At 37.9% G+C, this 19,345-nt stretch overlaps 1 protein-coding gene across 2 annotated transcripts in view; it reads left to right on the top strand.

Moving 5' to 3' along the window:
• Window positions 1-19,345, top strand: part of TPST1 (tyrosylprotein sulfotransferase 1) — a 172,561-nt gene that overhangs the window by 32,330 nt on the left and 120,886 nt on the right. For both annotated transcript variants that reach the window (XM_047089446.1, XM_047089447.1), the window contains exon 2: window positions 4,980-5,925. In XM_047089446.1, coding sequence (XP_046945402.1) covers window positions 5,081-5,925 — 845 coding nt within the window. In that variant the 5' untranslated portion in view covers window positions 4,980-5,080. The remainder of the gene's footprint in view (window positions 1-4,979; window positions 5,926-19,345) is intronic.

The following is a 19,345-nucleotide window of genomic DNA, read 5'->3' as shown; positions in this document are numbered from 1 at the left end:
GCTCGAACTCACGGACCGCGAGATCGTGACCTGGCTGAAGTCGGACGCTTAACCGACTGCGCCACCCAGGCGCCCCCAGAATGGCTAAAATTAAAAAAATAACACAAGAAAAAATAAGTGTTGATGAGCATGTGGACAAAAAGGAACACTTGTGCACTATTGGTGGGAATGCAAACTGGTACAGCCACTCTAGAAAACAGTATGGAGTTTCCTCAAAAAGTTAAACATAGAACTACCCTACAACCTAGTAATTGCACTACTGGGTATCTAACCCCAAACTACAAAAACACTAATTCAAAGGAATACATTCACCCCATGTTTATAGCAGCATTATTTCCTCTAGCCAAGATATGGAGGCAGCACAGTGTTCATAGATAAATGAATGGATAAAGAAGCAGGAGATACACACACATATGCACACATACATGTATATATATATATATATATATATATATATATACACACACCGCACACATACACATACAATGGAAAATTATTCAGCCATAAAAAATAATGAAATCTTGACATTTGCAACAACGTGGATGGAGCTAGAAAGTATAATGCTAAGTGAAATAGTCAGAGAAAGACAAATACTGTATGATTTCACCCATATGTGGAATTTAAGAAACAAACAAAGGAAAAAACAGAGAAACCAAGAAATGTGTTCTTTTTTAAAAAAATTTTTAATGTTTTTTATTTTTTCTTAGAGAGAGAGAGTGGGGAAGGGGCAGAGAGAGAGGGAGACATAGAATTCGAAGCAGGCTCCAGGCTCCGAGCTGTCAGCACAGAGCCTGACGCGGGGCTCGAACTCATGAACTGTGAGATCATGACCTGAGCCGAAGTCGGACACTTTACCGACTGAAACACCCAGGCGCCCCAAGAAACAGATTCTTAACTGTAGAGAACAAACTGATGGTTACCGGAGGAGCTGTGGGTAGGGGATAAGGTGAAATAGATGAAGGGGATTAAAGAGTGTACTTATCATGATGAGCACTGAGTAATGTGTAGAAGTGTTGAATCACTATATTGCACTCCTAACGCTCATATAACACCTTTTGTTAGCTGTACTGGAATAAAAATAAAAAACGTAATTAAATAAAAAGAAAGAAAAGAAAAATCAATTGACCATAAATGTAAAGGTGTATTACTGGATTTGTGATTCTGTTCCATTCATCTGTATGCTTGTTTTTATGCCAGCACTACATTGTCTTCATTATTGTAGTTTTGTAGTTAGGTTTTGAGGTTGGGAATTGTGCATATTCTAGCATTATTCTTTTTCAAGATGGTTTTGGCTAGAGTGAGAGTGTATAAATCTGAATAGGATTAAGTAACTCCCTGCTTAAAAATCTTTAAATCAGTCACGTCTGATTGCATCTATCATAAAATTTCATATCCCTAAACTGATCCACCAGATTTACAATCTGACCCCTACCCATCTTTCCAGTTTCATCATTGACCTGTTTTTCTTGCTCACTGCTTTACCTATTAAAAGCTTTAAAATGCCTTTCCATTGCAAGGCTTTTGTATATCCATTTGCTTTTGCTTAGAATGCTCTTCTTTTCACTTTACCTAATTCCTACTCACTGTTCAGATCTCTACCTAAATATCATTTTTAAAATGTTGTTTTTCTTTTTCATTCCATTTTCTGTGTTACTTTCTTTTCTCTCCATTGTTTTCTTCCTACCTGCCCCCTTTTAAACTGAATATTGGTATAACATCTTAAGTGTGTCTTCTATATCACGGATTCTGTTTTTTGCATAGATATTTCAATGCTATGTTGCCACCAATGTTCCTTTTTTTTTTTCTTTTTTTTAAGGTAGGCTCCATGCTCAGCATGGAGCCCAATGCAGGGCTTGAACTCACGACCTTGAGATCAAGAGCTAAGCTGAGATCAAGAGTCAGATACTTAACCTACTGAGCCACCTAGGCACCCCACTACCAGTGTTCTTAATTAATGCTTTTTTTCTTTTCTTTTCTTTTTTTTTTTTTTTGGCAGTCTTTTCGTATTAAGCTGATCTTTTAATCTCAACCTGTTCTCACTTTGTGGTTCTTTGTTGCAGCTTTATAATGAAGTACTGTGCCTGGTACAGTAATATATGTTCAAATATGTGACTAAAGGAATGAATACATGAGTAAACAAAAACCAGATCTTGGTGTATCCTACTGAGACTATCAAAATATTTTTCTACGAAAGTATTCCTTTAAAACCCAAAAAAACAGGGGCGCCTGGGTGGCGCAGTCGGTTAAGCGTCCGACTTCAGCCAGGTCACGATCTCGCGGTCCGTGGGTTCGAGCCCCGCGTCAGGCTCTGGGCTGATGGCTCGGAGCCTGGAGCCTGTTTCCGATTCTGTGTCTCCCTCTCTCTCTGCCCCTCCCCCGTTCATGCTTTGTCTCTCTCTGTCCCAAAAATAAATAAAAAACGTTGAAAAAAAAATTAAAAAAAAAAAAATAAAACCCAAAAAACAAAAAGCCTGGCTATGTTGAGGTATAACTTATGTACCCTAAAACTTATCCATTGTAAGAGTGTAATTCAATAATTTTTAGTAGATTTTATAAGGTTGTGCAAGTCTCACAACAGTCCAGTCTTAGAACATTTCCATTACTGCAAAAAGTCCCCTCATGCCTATTTGTCATTAAATTCCTGCTTCCACCTCCTGCTTTCTGTCTCTATCAATTTGCCTTTTATGGACATTTCATATAAATGTATGCTGATGTAGTTGCTCAGATACACACACACACACACACACACACGTAAAATTATTTGCATTTTTAAGCATGGCTTTCTAGGGGTTGCCTTCCTGTCAGCACAGTTCATTGGACAGTGGTTGTGCTCTGATATCTTAAGCCAGTGTGACTTTTCATCTGCCAGTGGATCTGCATTTGGGTAGAGGAGCACATTCAAAGTTGAGGCCATTTTCAAATCTGCACTGGTGTTTAAGGACTGACAGTTCCTTTTGTGTCTCCTCTGCCTCCATGCACCTGTGAGCTGGCGTTGAGTTTGCCAATCATGATTACAAACTGAGACTACTGGAGCTGTTCATCCTCCTTGCTCACCTGCCACCTGGAACATCACTTACACTGACAGCACAGCTGAGAGTGTGTGTTATTCACCACTCCAAAATGAGTGACTCCCTTTGATCCTGGGAGCAAAGCCATAGTCTTCATAGTTTCCCTGCCTCGCCCTGCTCTGCAGAACCTCTGTCCTGCTAAGTGAGTGGATGGTGGGGTGGGAATAGTCTTAGGCAAGAATGTCATAGACTTTCATTGTTCTTCCTCAACATTTAGCAGTTTTTCAAACATAGATGCTGCTTAGGTTGTTGTATTCCTTTGTTGATTTCCAGAGGACTGATGGGGTTTCTGTCAGCTTCATCTTGCTTAGTTTTGGGGGAGAATTGCCTACCTTCTCACTAGTCCATAGCTAGACGTCCTGCCTCTCAGGAGGTATTCTTTTTTTAACATAGCTAGTCCTTTCCCCAGGTGTACTTACTATTAGGAGACATATAAGGAAGGGAGAATTTTTAAGGAATTAGCTCATGTTATTGAGGTGCTGGCATTTCTAAAATCCACAGAGCAGTCTGGCTGGTAAGACTTGATGTTAGCTTTGAGTCCAAATTCTGCAGGGCAGCAAGCTGGAAATTCAGGTACAGTTTCTGTGTTGCTGTCTTGAAGAGAATACCTTTTTCTTCAGAAAACCTGTCTCTTCTAAGGATTTCAGTTGTTGGATGAGGCCCACTCATATTATGAAGGGTAATCTGCTTTAATCAGAGTCTGTTGATTTCATTGTTAATCATATCTAACAAAAACCTTCACAGCAACATCTAGACCAAACTAGTGTTTGGTGTTTGACCAAACACTGGGCACCATAATGGCCTAGTTGACATATAAAATTAACCATCACACTTGCCCTCTGAGGATTCAGGGCACATTTTTTTAGTCTAGGTGTAGTGTGATTGCTGTCTGCTTTGTAGTATATATCCTTGCTCCAGCTAAACTAGTATTTCCATAATATGTGTATTTTACATATACATAGTATATATATTTTACATAGTATATATGTTTTACATACATGCCCTTGCTTCTACACATCCACACCTTGGTCATAGTGTATCTTCAGCTTAGAATACTCTGTGTATCTAAACCTTCTCTGTTCTTCTGAAGGCTAGATCACAAACACACACGTAATTGTCTTTTCACAGTACACACCAGTTCTCCTGAACTACTTTTTGCCTAAACATGCTGTGTTCTGTCATGTCATTGTGCTTTTGCACACAAGTTCCTACTGCTTAGAGTACCTCTCCCTCTTATTTTCTATAAGGCTTTTATAGATTCATCTGGTGGACTTATGTGCTCCTTTTCATTATACTCTTGTTGTTTATATCTACTAAGGCACTGATTGCATTTTGTTGTCATTGTTTGCATATCTATCTGTCCATGAGACTTTATTTCCTGAGAGCAAGGGTCAGTGCACTGCTGTTGTTTTCAAAGCTTATCCTCAGCCACACCCAAGTATCTGGCCTGTAGTATCTAAATAAATAATTTGTGGAATGAATAAACTAAATCTATGTTAAAGATTTGGAAGTTGTATATTTCTTCTGTAATTTCTCTTTAGGGTAGAATGTGGAGATAATGACTTCTTGGGGATGAAGCAAATCTGAATACTAGAGATGAGCCTTGGGTTAGACCTGAAACATACTTGGTCATATTAAATATTTGCATAACCCACTGATAGAAATAGTTTTATTTATTTTTCCATTCTGTGGAAGGTACAAAGCTTCAGAATTGTCACATTAAGAAATGCTGTTTCTGATTAGAAATGATTTATTTTTGCTTGCACTTGTGTATACTTGTGTTCTAAGAATATTACAGTATGTAAGACAGCTTTAGCTTCTTTCTAGCCAGAATGTAATGGTGATCACTGATGACTAATTTGTGAACAGTTTTAATGTGATGATAAAATAGCTTTTTCCTTTTCTCACTAGATGTTGATCATCTTTCTGAAGTAGAATCTCCATGGCCTGAACATTTTCTGAAAATTATTTTGAGAAGAATATCTATTTAATAACAAGATAACTACATCAAGATGGTTGGAAAACTGAAGCAGAACTTACTATTGGCATGTCTGGTTATTAGTTCTGTGACTGTGTTTTACTTGGGCCAACACGCCATGGAATGCCATCACCGAATAGAAGAACGTAGCCAGCCCCTCAAATTGGAGAGCACAAAGACCACTGTGAGAACTGGCCTGGACATCAAAGTGAATAAAACCTTTGCCTATCACAAAGATATGCCTTTGATATTTATTGGAGGTGTGCCTCGGAGTGGAACCACACTCATGAGGGCCATGCTAGATGCACACCCCGATATTCGCTGTGGAGAGGAAACCAGAGTCATTCCCCGAATCCTGGCCTTGAAGCAGATGTGGTCACGGTCAAGTAAAGAGAAAATACGCTTGGATGAGGCTGGTGTTACTGATGAAGTGCTGGATTCTGCCATGCAAGCCTTCTTACTAGAAATTATTGTTAAGCATGGGGAACCAGCCCCTTATTTATGTAATAAAGATCCTTTTGCCCTGAAATCCTTAACTTACCTTGCTAGGTTATTCCCTAATGCCAAATTTCTCCTCATGGTCCGAGATGGCCGGGCATCAGTACATTCAATGATTTCTCGGAAAGTTACTATAGCTGGGTTTGACCTGAATAGCTATAGAGACTGTTTGACCAAGTGGAATCGTGCCATAGAGACCATGTATAATCAATGTATGGAAGTTGGCTATAAAAAATGCATGTTAGTTCACTATGAACAACTTGTCTTACATCCTGAACGGTGGATGAGAACGCTCTTAAAGTTCCTTCATATTCCATGGAACTACTCAGTATTACATCATGAAGAGATGATTGGGAAAGCTGGGGGAGTATCTCTGTCAAAGTGAGTAGAAGTTGTTTTTTGGTTTTTCTGACCCTGTGTTCAGGTAGTAAAGGTGTGTGTGTGTGTGTGTGTGTGTGTGTGTGTGTGTGTGTGTGTGTGTGTAAACTACAGAACGTGTTTCTGGAACAGATATAACTTCATCAGTGAGTTTTTTAAAAGATTTTTTTAATGTTTATTCTTGAGAGAGAGAGAGAGAGAGAGTGAGAGAGAGACAGAGTGTGAGTGGGGGAGGGGCAGAGAGAGAGAGAGAGGAAGACACAGGATCTGAAGCAGGCTCCAGGCTCTGAGCTGTCATCACAGAACCTTACATGGGGCTCAAACTCACAAACTCTGAGATCATGACCTGAGCTTAAGTGGGACACCTAACCTACTGAGCCACCCAGGTGTCCCTTTCAATGAGTTGTTTTAAAAATTCATTATAGGCCCTTTCATTTATTTAATTCATTTGTATTTTTATGAATTGTGGTTCTTATTTATTTGATAGAAGCCAGCCCAATTTATAGCAGTGAAAGGTATTTTTCTTTAATGTCCATCATTCAATTTTAGCGACTCCTGATTTCTAATTTCTAGGTAGTTTTATTAATAACAATAGTCGACTTTTGTGTAGATTAAGGTTAATACGAGGAGAAGCATCTAATGTTGGTGAGCAAGTGGTGAATTCTAAGCATTTTGGAATTTTTAGTGATAGAGAAATATAAAGACTAAAATGATCTAACCCAGTCCCTTCATTTTACAGGTAGGAAGACTTAGTCAGAAAGTAAAAATGATTTACTCAAATTGAGATGGGAAGGCCAGGATTAGAATCTGTGCTTTGGTCTCAATGGGGTAGTGCCATTTTCCATGGCATTTTATAACACATAGTGCTTCTTTTGTCATCTGATGGATCTTGATTTTTTTAAAGGGTAGAGAACTCCAAAATTTGGAAGCTCAATCCATAATCCATACAGGAAGTTCCTTAGATTCAAATACTTCTAGAACTATTGCATTTTTCTTTCTTTCTTATGAAATAGTGACTGGGGTGCCCTGACTTGATCCGACAACCTGATTTGATGACTTATATACCTAGAATATGGATATAAAAATGGAAACTACTGTTAAATTCACATAGCATATTTTTATGAGGAAGAAGTTGGGTGTAACTAAGTTTTATTTTATTTCTTATCTTTTTCCATTCATAAAAGTAATATGTACCTGCTGTCAAAAAAACCCCAAAAAACAAAAAACAGTGTACTTCCCTTCTGTACCTGCTTTTTCCTACCAGGGAATATCTTCTTGATTTCTTTTTTCAATGTATAGAACTTGTACAGTGAGTATTGGTTCCTGATGTAGATAATTTGAAAGGAGCAGCTGCATTTCTGCACCTAACTTACAGGTATGATGATAAATTATTAGGTATTATCACTCTACTGGCTCTGGGTTCTGTTTATTGATTCAAAGAGAATTATAGCCATAGCTAATGTCATCACAGTTTATTGTTCTTTTCATATAATAGACCATAACTAATTTCTAATCACTTGTATTCATAGGTTAGCATTTCACTTTGTGTGCTTGTATGTTGGCCCAGAGATTCTGTTGCTGGCTCCTTCTAGTAATACAAAATAACACCAAACCCCTGCACCCTTGCCATCCCTAGTCTCTCCAAGGAGGAATTAAGGAGATATGCTCAAGGTAAATTTTGGTGGAAATCAGGACAAGATCATTTTACATATATAATTACTATGTTTAAGGCAAACATGAATACCAAGGAAATTCATAGAAATTACAAACAAATGGATTTTAGAAGGGGAAGAGACCTTACTTAATTAACATTTAGCATACAGAATGGAGGCCCAGTGAGGTTCTGTGCTTTTTCAAGAATCATACGTGGCAGAACCATGACTAGAATTTCCAATGCTTATTCCAAATTTCTTGCTATTATGTGAGTTTTTTTAAATTAAGGAATACTTACATATTAAATGCACAGATATTCGGTGTACAATTTGATGAATATTTGTATCTATATACACTTGTATAATCACCATCTGTATAAAAATACAGAAAATTCCCAGTACTCACTAGGCTCCTTCATGCTCCTTCTCAGTTAACATCTTCCTCAACACAAAAGTAACCACTGTTTCATCCTCTGTCACCAGAGGTGCTATGACATTGTATATAAAGTTCAGAAATAGCCTTGCTTGTTTTTGAACTTCCTATAAATGCAAGCATGCCTATTTATTATTTTTTGCCTGGTTTCTTTCATTTAACATTAGATATACCCATACCATTGTATGGATTGATTTTTTTCATTGCTATGTAATATTCCAATGTATAGATATAACACAATTTATCCATTGTTCCTTTGGTGAACATTTGGTGTTTCCATTTTGGGGCTATTATGGATAAAGTTGCTAACACCATTCCTGTACATTACTATTGGTGGACATAAGCATTGATTTTTCTTGGGTAAAGAAAAATGAGTAAAGTCACTGGATCATAAAATATCTCTGTATCTCTATATTTATATGTCTTTAACAGATGCTTAATTGTTTTTCACAGTGTCTGCACCAGCAATGTATGGCTATAGTATACACTTATGTATTATAGTTGCTTTGCATCTTTGCTAACAACTTGTATTCTCAGTCCTTTTAATTTTAGCAGGGCTACAAGTATTTTTTAAACTTAAAAGCAAAACAAAATAACAACATTTGAATTCCTTTTTGAAACAAATCTTCCCAGAGTTCCAATGTAAAACAGATAAAAACAAAGCTGTTTTGTTTGAGGCAGGTCCAATCTAGGCTGTACTGCTTTTAAGGCTGAGTCTCTGTTCTCAAAAAAGAGCTAATTGGGAGATGAAGCAGAAACATACAGAATTATTCCATTAATAAGTACCAAGTTGTAAATATCTCATATTACTTGAGAGTTGTGACCATAAGGAATTCATAGCCCAGAGTCAGTCATCCTGTGTGCTTTGCTTTCCTATAAACGTTTTTATTCTGGGGAAATTGTTTAAAGTCAGTATTTTAATATTTATTTTTGTATTATTTAGTACTAAAATATGGAAAATATTTATGCAGTTTTGAAGGCTTGAAGATATCACCAGATGGTTCAGGATCATATGTATAAATTGTTGAAGACAGTGATAAGGAAAGCCTTCACAGTTCTACCTGCCTTATTTTATTAACTATGAAAGTTAAGCTTTCCTTTGCTTTGCTTAGGAATTTCCAGTTGTTTTCAGTTAGAGTGGTACCTCTTGCCTGTCTGTCCTTTCCAGTTACAGTAGGAGCATAGGGTAATCATCTGCTAGTATATTTAAGAGTTCCTCTATGAAAGAATTTGGTGGAAGAAAGCATTCTTTCATTCTGGGATGGTGAAGGGAGTCTTCATTAGAGACTGCTGAATATAGGATGGGCTTTTTTTTCCTTTCTTTTTTTTCTTTTTAACTGAAAATAAAAGCCAAGTAATGAGTCGGGAAGGGATGAAAACAGATTCTTTGACTGGCTGATAAGTTTAGTTCTGCATTAAGGTTACAAGCATAGAATTTTAGGTATACTATTTATTGTGTTTTTAGATAGTCATTTCAAGTTCAGTAGTAGAACTAGTTTTTCCAGTGATTGATGTTGTTAACTTTGATGTTTTGAATACTGTGTTCTATTTTAATAAATTATTCACCCATACTCTTCAATTTCATATTAAATTGAGCTATAGTCTTGAATATGATGGCTCCAAAATATGATAGAGAATTCACTGATTGCTTTTATTTCTTCCAAACTTATAGAGAATAGAAAAAAAAATGAGACACTTCTAAATGTCTTTTTGCCTTTCAAGAAATGTTTGTACAGCAAAGTAGAGGGGTATACATTTTAAGGGAAATACCTTATACAAATTCTAATAGAATTTTCCAAGAGATTGAATGTGGAGTAGGATTTTGCTAATTAGTGAATGGTATCTACTGCTGATGCCTGCTCCTCCAATATTTTGAGTAGGAAATGGAAATAAAGTTTGAGGCTATTTACATTAACTTCTCATGAATTGTGGAATTTTTGTGGAATTTCAGTAATTTCCATCTGGGAACATTCAGGAAGTTACTAGAGTATACAGCATTGTTCCTGCTTTTGAACTCATTATACCGTAAAATTGCCTGGAACAAATAAAAATCATCAATAACAATAACAAAACAATGCACCATCGTATACTTAAAGGTGACTAAAATAAAACAGTATCCTAGGATCAGTAAACAAGTTTATTAGGTCAAAAGAGCAAAGTCAGAAAACAAAACAAAACAAAATATAATGGTAACCCTTAAACTAGAACCAAAGAATCACAGCTATAATTCAGAGACAAGTTACCTGCTTTTAGGGCAGAAAAAAAGATATGTAACTATTAAGCACAAATAGGTTAGAAGGAAAAAAAGCAGCGGTAAGTAGAAGAGAACAAATAGGAATACAATAATTGACAGTCTCTGAAGCTTCTAGTAAGTAAAGCAGAGAGAAAACTAGAAGTCAGATCCAGAACAAAGTATTAAATAACAAAAATTCAACGGAGTAAATCTTTTTTTTTTTTCAACGTTTATTTATTTTTGGGACAGAGAGAGACAGAGCATGAACAGGGGAGGGGCAGAGAGAGAGGGAGACACAGAATTGGAAGCAGGCTCCAGGCTCTGAGCCATCAGCCCAGAGCCCGACGCGGGGCTCGAACTCCCGGACCGCGAGATCGTGACCTGGCTGAAGTCGGACGCTTAACCGACTGTGCCACCCAGGCGCCCCTCAACGGAGTAAATCTTAAAGATTTAATTAGCGTTATTGATCAGTTCATGAATCAGGCAGAATCCCATCTAGCAAGTAGAGGGGAACTCCAAAGGGCTACAGAAAAGGAAAGGTTTTTAAAGGTAGAAAGCAAGTGGAAAAAAGGAAATTATTAGCAAAGAATCCATTGTTACAGACAAGGTTGCCCTCCTAAGGGGAATGGAAGGGGGTCTATCATTAAATTTATAAGTTCTGACCAGGAAATTCCCATTTTGACTGGTTAAAGGTTACATTTCAGGGGGTGTGAAACTGCAGTTAGATTAGGCATTCTGTTTTGTTTTGTTTTGTTTTGTTTTTTTAGTTATAAGAACCAGTTTAATTTGTTCTTTGCCTCTCTGTTGTCATCGACCTTAATTAGGTTGATTTGATGTTGAACAAAAGGGCCTCCACCAAACTTAACATACATAGTCTTATCACAGTTGGATGCAAGCACACAAAGATGGGCTTGGTGCCTGTCAGCTTAATGTGCTAGGTCATCATGAATTAGGGCCATCTTCAATGACTCTTGTAAGGAAGTATAAACATCCATTACACCTCCAGCAGCAATGACCCCCTCTGTAACCCTTGCATTCTGCTGGCCATAACTTAGTCTTATGGCCACATATAAAAGGCTAGGGAATGTGTCTTTATTCTAAGTGACCATGTGCCCAACCAAGAGTTGGTGTTTCTTTTACCAAGGGGAATAGACTGGATATTGGATATTGCAGCTGAATCTTGAGTGCCCTCGGGCCTCTGCCTCCACACCGCTTGGCAGGTGGGGGGGGGGGAGTGGGGAGGGAAGCGAGGTATTAAGTCTTGGTTTACTGACTTTGGAGCCTTCCTCAATGCAGCGACACCATTTTGGGCTTGTGGTTTTTTTTTTTAAAACAATCAAATAAATAGGTGAGAGCAATGAAGACTGCTTTTTGGAAATGGAGATACTCCTAAGTAGAATAGTTATTAAATTTTGAATATTAAATTTCTTCTTAGTGTTCAAAATGGAATTTAGTTTAGAAATTAAAATTTTTTATAATATAGGATTAACAGGGAAGGATAACAAAATGTCCACCTGAGAATTTTCTGAAATTGAAGGATGGGAAGAATATTATGAGCAAGTTAAGAGAAAGACAGGCTATCTTCATGCAAATGATGGTCACTTCTATAGCATGTAAAATTAATAGCATGCAAATCAGGATTACAACTCTAGTAGCTCAGATTAAAATATCCCAGAATAATTTTATAAATATTATTTTTTTAATTACTTTGGATTACTTATCCTTTGTGAAGGCAGTAAACCTAGCTTTATAAATCTGGTTGTGAATTGAATGTTAGCTAACAGCAATATTTTTGTAGTTGTGGAAATCGCTGTTCTTCTATTACAAATGGAAGAGATAAGTAGCGGAGAAGGGTAACTGCATAAACAATGAATTCAGATGACAGCAAAACAGGTTGCAAAAGAAAAAGAGCAGAGGAAAAATTGTATTTAAGAAAATTTTAGTGAAGAATGTGAAGAAACAGAGCAAGAACGTTAATAAAGCACAGTGCATACTTTTCTTGAAGACTATGGCATTTGATGGCAAAAAGCAGAAATTGGGTATTAGATCATTTATTAATTTAGATTAAGTGTCTTTTCGAAAAACGGAGATCTAAAATAACTATGGTTTTAAACAAAATAGTGGCTGTTACATAAAAGAAGGCAGACCAAGGCTGGTTTGGAAGCTCTGTAGTCATCTGGCATTTAGGCTGCTTCCAGCTTTTGGCTCTTTCAGCCCCGTGGTTCAAGTTGGAGTCCCAATCATATCATCTGTGTCCTTAAGTAGCAGAACAGGGGATAGACTGGGCAAATAAGAAGGTGAATTTAATATTTTTTTAAGGGCATTTCCCATGAATTTCCTTCATTCCCTTACATTCCAGGTAGCCCCTCTCCTTGCATTCTGCTGGCCATAACTGAGTCTTATGGCCACATATAAAAGGCTAGGGAATGTAGTCTTTATTCTAACCAAGAGTTGGTGTTTCTTTTACCAAGGGGAATAGACTGGATATTGGGATAGGCAGATAACAGTCTCTGCAATTCACTGAGTACCTACTACGTGCCAGATACAGTGTTAAGGTCTCTGTCTTAAAGGTACACATGATCGAATAGCAGATACAGATTCATAACAGTACAATGTTAAGTATTATGGGAAACTAAGAAGAGGTAATGTGTGGTGTTCAGGAAGGCCTTCCTGGAGATTGTGGTATCAAACCGAGAAATAAAGTCGTGTTTCTTGACCTTGGCACTATTCACATTTTGGGTCAGATAATTTTTTGTTGTGGGGGTTGTCCTGTACATTGTGGGGGTTGTCCTGTACATTGTGGGATGGAGCAGCATCCCTAGTCTCTACTCAATAGATGCCAGTAGCAAAACCCCTCCCCACTTTGTGACAATCAGAAATGTTTCCAGACATTGCCAAATGCCCCCTGTGGAGACAAAACGCTCCCCATCTCCCCTCCTGTTGAGAATCATTGACCTAAAGGATAAGTAGCTCAACAAATAAAGGAAAGAGCATTCAGTTTTAACTTGCAGGATAAGGTGCTCCTTGGGTGAGCCATGGCTAGAGTGCTGTAGTTGTTCCTTGACTGTCCAGTGTCTTTCTCTTCCTTAGCCAAATGAGCCATCAAGAGATATTACTCCTAGAAGCAGCCTGTGTCTAATTCTAGCCCTACAGTGTCCAAAAAGAAGAGATGGGTTGGAAGGTTTCTTGTGGCATGACTCCTGGCCCAACCTAGGGGCCTAGCGGCAGGCACAAAAAGACTTAGGGAACAACTGGTCCCTGTTACACCGGACCTATAGACCCTGCCCTTCCACCATACAGTGAAAGTCATGTACACACAATCCCACCTGGACCCAGAATGTTTAATAGCCTAATATAATATAACCTAATATAATTTTTAAAATATAGTAAAATAAAACAAGGCAGTAGTCACTTGGAAGTTACAATATGGACAAATTCTCAAAGAAACATCTAGGGTCGCCTGAGTGGCTCAGTCAGTTGAGCATCTGACTTTGTCTCAGGTCATGATCTCACAGTTCATAGGTTTGAGCCCCACATTGGGCTCGGTGCTGACAGCTCAGAGCCTGGAGCCTGCTTAAAATTCTGTGTCTCCCTCTCTCTCTGTCCCTCAAAAATAAATAAATATTACAACAGTTAAAAAAAAAAAAGATGAGAAACATCTCAAACTGTGGTATTTATGAGGACTATAGGCAGTTTGGTGTTGCTAGAAAGTTCATTTTCAGGTAAGACGTAGTGGGAAACAAGGCTTGAGAGAGTTGGTAAGGATCAAGCTGTGGAGGGCCTTATATTTTATGCTAAAGATCTTGAATTTTATCCTGTAGACCAGTTGATTGCAAACTTCTCTTATTAGTGGGACACTCATTTAAAATCTCATGAGGAACCTTGGTTTCTAAAGTACCTAGAAGTGGAGTGGGTTTGTTTGAAGCAACATTTAATTCTGCTTGTATTTAACAAAACTGAAATGAAACTCATGGAATTATAAAATTTCTATTTTGTTTTTAAAAGAAAAAATTGATTATAATGTTTTCCAGAATGTATAGAAATGATAAAAATTTGGGTATTATAATCGTTTCTAAGAACACTCAATAAGTATAAGTTTGACTTTATTCAAAAAGAAAATTCAACTGAGTAAATTTGAAGATCTAATTGGCTTTATTAAATGATTCTTCAATCAGGCAGCATCCCGTCTAGCAAGGAGAGGGGAGCTCCACTGAGCTACACAAGAGGAAGGTTTTTTAAGGCAGAGAGAGGGCATAAATAAAAAGGAATTTATTTGCAAGGAATGCATTGTTTAGGCAAGGTTGCCTTCCTAAGAGGAGTGGAAGGGGTCTGTCAATAAATTCCTAGTATTGACCAGGAAATTCTGTTGACTGGATAAATGTTACATTCCTGGCAGGTTGAAACTGCAGTTAGGTTAGTTATTAAGTCTTGGTTTCCTGACTTGGGCTTTAACCTAAGTGGCCCCATTTTGCACCTGTGGTTTTTCTTTTAACAATTATTCTGCCCCTTTTGATCAGACTCTCATCTTAACTGAGAGATATGATCAAAATTTAAGGCATTAGCACCACTCTCAGCTACTACTCTGTAGTTCTTTTTTTTTTTTTTTTTAATTTTTTTTTTTTAACGTTTATTTATTTTTGAGACAGAGAGAGGCAGAGCATGAACAGGGGAGGGGCAGAGAGAGAGGGAGACACAGAATCTGAAACAGGCTCCAGGCTCTGAGCTGTCAGCACAGAGCCCGACGCGGGGCTCGAACTCACGGACCGGGAGATCATGACCTGAGCTGAAGTCGGACGCTTAACCGACCGAGCCACCCAGGCGCCCCTACTACTCTGTAGTTCTTAACAGCTTTTGTTGATCCTTTGTGTGGCATTCACAGGTCATAACATTTTTGCTTTATCACTACTTGCTCACCTAAAAGATAATCAAGGGCTATTTTTTATCAAGAACAACTTTGGCCAGAGTCTAAAGATACCTTTGTTGGGGAGCTATTGCTTTAGTAGCAGATTCCACAACAATTTTAAGAATTAAGGAGAAGTTCCTTATCATAGCCTCATTTACGTTTATCCCTAACCAAGGAAGTAGGGACCTGCCAAAAGGAGTGAATTCTGAATCATGAAAGCCACCTTTCAACTCACAATGTGAAATCAGGGGAGTCGACCAATAAGTCTTATTTTGCTTGTGAAAAGTTGGGGCTACAGTTAGATTTTCTTCTGGCTGAAATAAAAGGTCGTTCTAACTTCCAGAGGTTAACGCCCTTAGCAGTGGTCTGAGAGATGAAAATGAGGGGATTATCTTTCCAGGCCAGTAGCAGAGTAAAGGAAAGGAAAAACAAAGGGTTTCATGTTCTGTTAAAGTAGGAAGTCTTGATCCATCATCTTGGGTGGAAGCAGTCTACCTTTGTGTCAGCTACTTCTCTTCCTTGTGATTTGATTTGGAGGTCTCCAGTGTCTGTACAGGACTAGCTGTCATGTGGAGCCTGTAGCTGTGTGGTGTATACTCAAGGCTTAACACCTTCTAGTTTTGCAGAGCAGTGTCAGTGGCCAGGAGCACTGGTAAGGTTCTTTCCAGTGGGGCTCAAGAGCGGTTTTGCTCTGATGTTTCCAAAGTACCTAATCATCAGACTGTAAACTGTGAGCTCTCAGCACAGAGCCTGATGCGGGGCTCAAACTCACGAACTGTGAGATCATGACCTGAGCCAAAGTCGGATGCTTAACCGACTGAGCCACCCAGGCGCCTCTCCAGTAGTCTTAATTACATTTATTAGAATTCTTAATTCTTAGAAACCTTAATTTCTAGTGAAAGCTAATAAGTAAACAATTGTAAACTGTTAATACAAGCACTCTTCAGATTTGCAGGTTTATGAATATATTTTATAATTTCTAGAAGCATAGGCCTTTTTCATTTTTCCAGTGCAGCACTAACACATCCAAATATCTTTTAGTTTCTCTAATAAGAAGCCCAAAGTAGTTAAGCCTGTGTTCAGTAATTAATGTTGTAGTATTTTATTGTATTTGGAAATGATCTAGATATGTAAAGAGTTTATCATTCAGCCTAATTTAGCAAACCTTAAGGTTTTAAGGTTACCAAAAAGATTTGGAAAAACTATTTAAGTAGACATAAATGTTGCTGAAAAATTCATTTATAAGCTTTTGTCTTGCTTACATATATTTACTTGTTTTTAATAAATATGTTTAGATTACCCACGAAAAAAACTTCATTAAACATTTGACAAAGACAGCCATTATCCCAAGCTATTATTTTTTTGCTGGTAGATCTTGTAAAAGATAATATGAATTTATATGGCTAATATGAATTTATGTGGCTAATAAGCTTAGGTAGAATAAAAGTTTTATATTTAGTGTTGATAACTCTAAACATGTCTGTTTTAATTAAACTGTCAACCTGAAACTTGTTTATATAGAGAGTATTTTTTTTCAGATTACGTGAACTTGAAAAACATTTGGGTTAGTTTCTGGTTTTTTTTGAGAGCTTTAGAATGCTCAATCCTTATAAGCACTTGTCTTCAAACCAACTAATTAGAGCCCTTCACAAATTAATTTTAGCAATACTATCCAGAGACAGCACAATATCTCACATTTATAACATATTTACAAACAGACAAATGCAAAGACCTTATAATTACTAATATTTGTGGAGAAGATTTTTAAAATTTATATTTGTCCCTAAATTTATCTTAAGGAGACTGCTAGAGCTAAGGAGCCCTTTTAGCAGTTTGTATTCTATTTAATTTTTTTTAACAGTTTGTATTTTATTTTATTATTATTGTTTTTAAATGTTTATTTTTGAGACAGAGACAGAGAGAGACAGAACATAAGCAGGGGAGGAGCAGAGAGAGAGGAAGACACAGAATCCAAAGCAGGCTCTCCAGGCTCTGAGCCATCAGCACAGAGCCCAATGATGGGCTCGTGACAGCTTAGAGCTAGATGTGGGGCTCAAACTCATGGATTATGACCTGAGCTGCAGTCAGACGCTTAACCAACTGAGTCACCCAGGCACCCCACCAGTTTGTATTTTAAAAAGACCTTTTCCCCTTTTTTTCCTTCCTTTAGAGTCATATGATTGTGGGCTGTGTTTATAACCCCAAGAGACCAAAGAATATTAAGTTTCTCCAAGATGGACTTTGCTTTCCTAAGGCCAAAAACTTATAAGCCTTTTGAGATAAATAAGGAAAATTTGGGGATTGGTAAAGAAATAGATTAATTTTGAGTTGCCTCTGGGGCTGACTTTTGTTTTGTAAGCTTTGTAAGATTTGGACATTTGCTTTCAGTTCCTCAAAGACTTGGGTTGTAACTTAAATGACATCATAGATTGATCCACCTATCCAACTACATTACCCTTAATTTGTTTCTTTCCCTTTGGGTTCAGAGTTTTTAATTTTAAATATTTCTGTCAGTATTAAATAACCCCTCTTGGGTGTAAGATGGGCCCCAAAGAGGGTAAAGGATGTTATCTTCTCCAAATCCAGAGTCACTGCCAAAGATAGCCAAAAGAAAGAACCAACAACTTATATGTCCAAGGCAGGTAGAAAGCCAAGCCGAGTTGAGTAAGCAAGAAGACAGTAGCTGTCCCTGAGAGAGAAAGATCAATCAACAATGGGTTTGGATTTGGAAAGTAAGGGATAATATGAAACTCTATTTCCCTCTTACAACTGGGCATTACTGACAGACTCAGAAGAACTGATTCTGATAAGAATTTTCACCCTTCCCTGGTTTCTGTCAGTTTTTCTAGGATACCCTCTGCAGACTCTGGTATCTACCAGAGTTTCCTCTTGTCTGTTTAAAGAAATAATATAGCAGTTTACCGGAAAATTCCTCAGTTTCATTGACTCTGGGAGGGGGTCTAAATGGGGGCCCTCCTTTGAAGGTGGAGTTGTCTGTAAGGCCATTAATTTGGAAGACTTTTGTTTATGGTTATGTAGTCTTTTCAGAGTGGAAAACAATTCAGACAGGATTAGTGGATAGACTACTCAAAGGAGGAATAAGAGGAGCAATGGGAGTTATAGGCTTGTTTTAGGTCCCTTTTACATTAATTTTTCTCTAGGCTTTTGCAATGAATTTTTCAATGAAACTACTTTGGAATTTTGGAACCTTTTGGAGGCCTCTGCTTGCCCATTAAAATAGGTGTCCCATTCTGCTTAATTTGGGAACCCTTTCAAGTGCACTTTTTTTTTAAGTTTATTTATTTTGAGAGAGAGGGAGAGGGAGGGAGAACATGAGTGGGGAAAGGGCAGAAAGAGAATCCCTAGCAGGTTTTTCACTGTCAGCACAGGGCCTGACAATGTGGGCCTCGAATTCATGAACCACGAGATCATGACTTGAGCTGAAACCAAGAGTCAGATGCTCAACCGACTGAGCCACCCAAGCACCCTTCACATGCACTTCTTAGATGATCTTATCTAGTTGGAACATTCCCCATCATGACCACTGTAATTCTAGGTTGTTTGACTAAAATTTTGCCATTTCTGTATATATTCAGTGCACCTAGCACCATAGTTTTTGGACATAAAATAAGCAAGTGTGCCAGAAGTGGTACACTTGACTCTAGAATTTAAGGATTTCATTAGCTAAGTCTTTGTTTACATAAAACCAGACAAACAAATGTGCAACTTAACACATAGTGGTAACCAGAGGATATTACTGTGGGCTGGCCAAGAGAAGATCTTGTGTACCAGGAGTACTAAACCAGTAGACTAAACCAGCAGATTCTAGTAAATGGGGATTTCAGACTGGAACTGGGGAAGGGATTCCAGTGTGGAATTGTGGACTGGGCTATGGACAAGGGCTAAGGACTGGTGCTCTGTTAGAGCCCCATGTCAGTCTAGGCTGACCAGTTAACCATGGACTGGAAAGCCAATTAGATCGGTAGTTTGAATGCAAAAAGAGTAGAACTCCAACCATGAAGGACTTACCAATGGCCCTCAGAAATGGCAAGAAAGACCGTGAGCTCAAAAGAGTTCACAGGGTACCATGCCAGTGTGTTTTGTTGTTACTGAATGCCATTGCAAGTTTGCTTTGGATCCCACTGCTGCCATCAAATATGTTAAAAAACAAGATTCAACTGAGTAAATTTGAAGATATTACT

The sequence above is a fragment of the Lynx rufus genome, unplaced genomic scaffold, assembly GCF_022079265.1.
Source record: "Lynx rufus isolate CCGP_SWC_20201006 ecotype Redwood Valley unplaced genomic scaffold, mLynRuf1.p SCAF_27, whole genome shotgun sequence".
Taxonomy (NCBI): Eukaryota; Metazoa; Chordata; class Mammalia; order Carnivora; family Felidae; genus Lynx; species Lynx rufus.
This window is presented reverse-complemented; position numbering and strand designations above follow the sequence as displayed.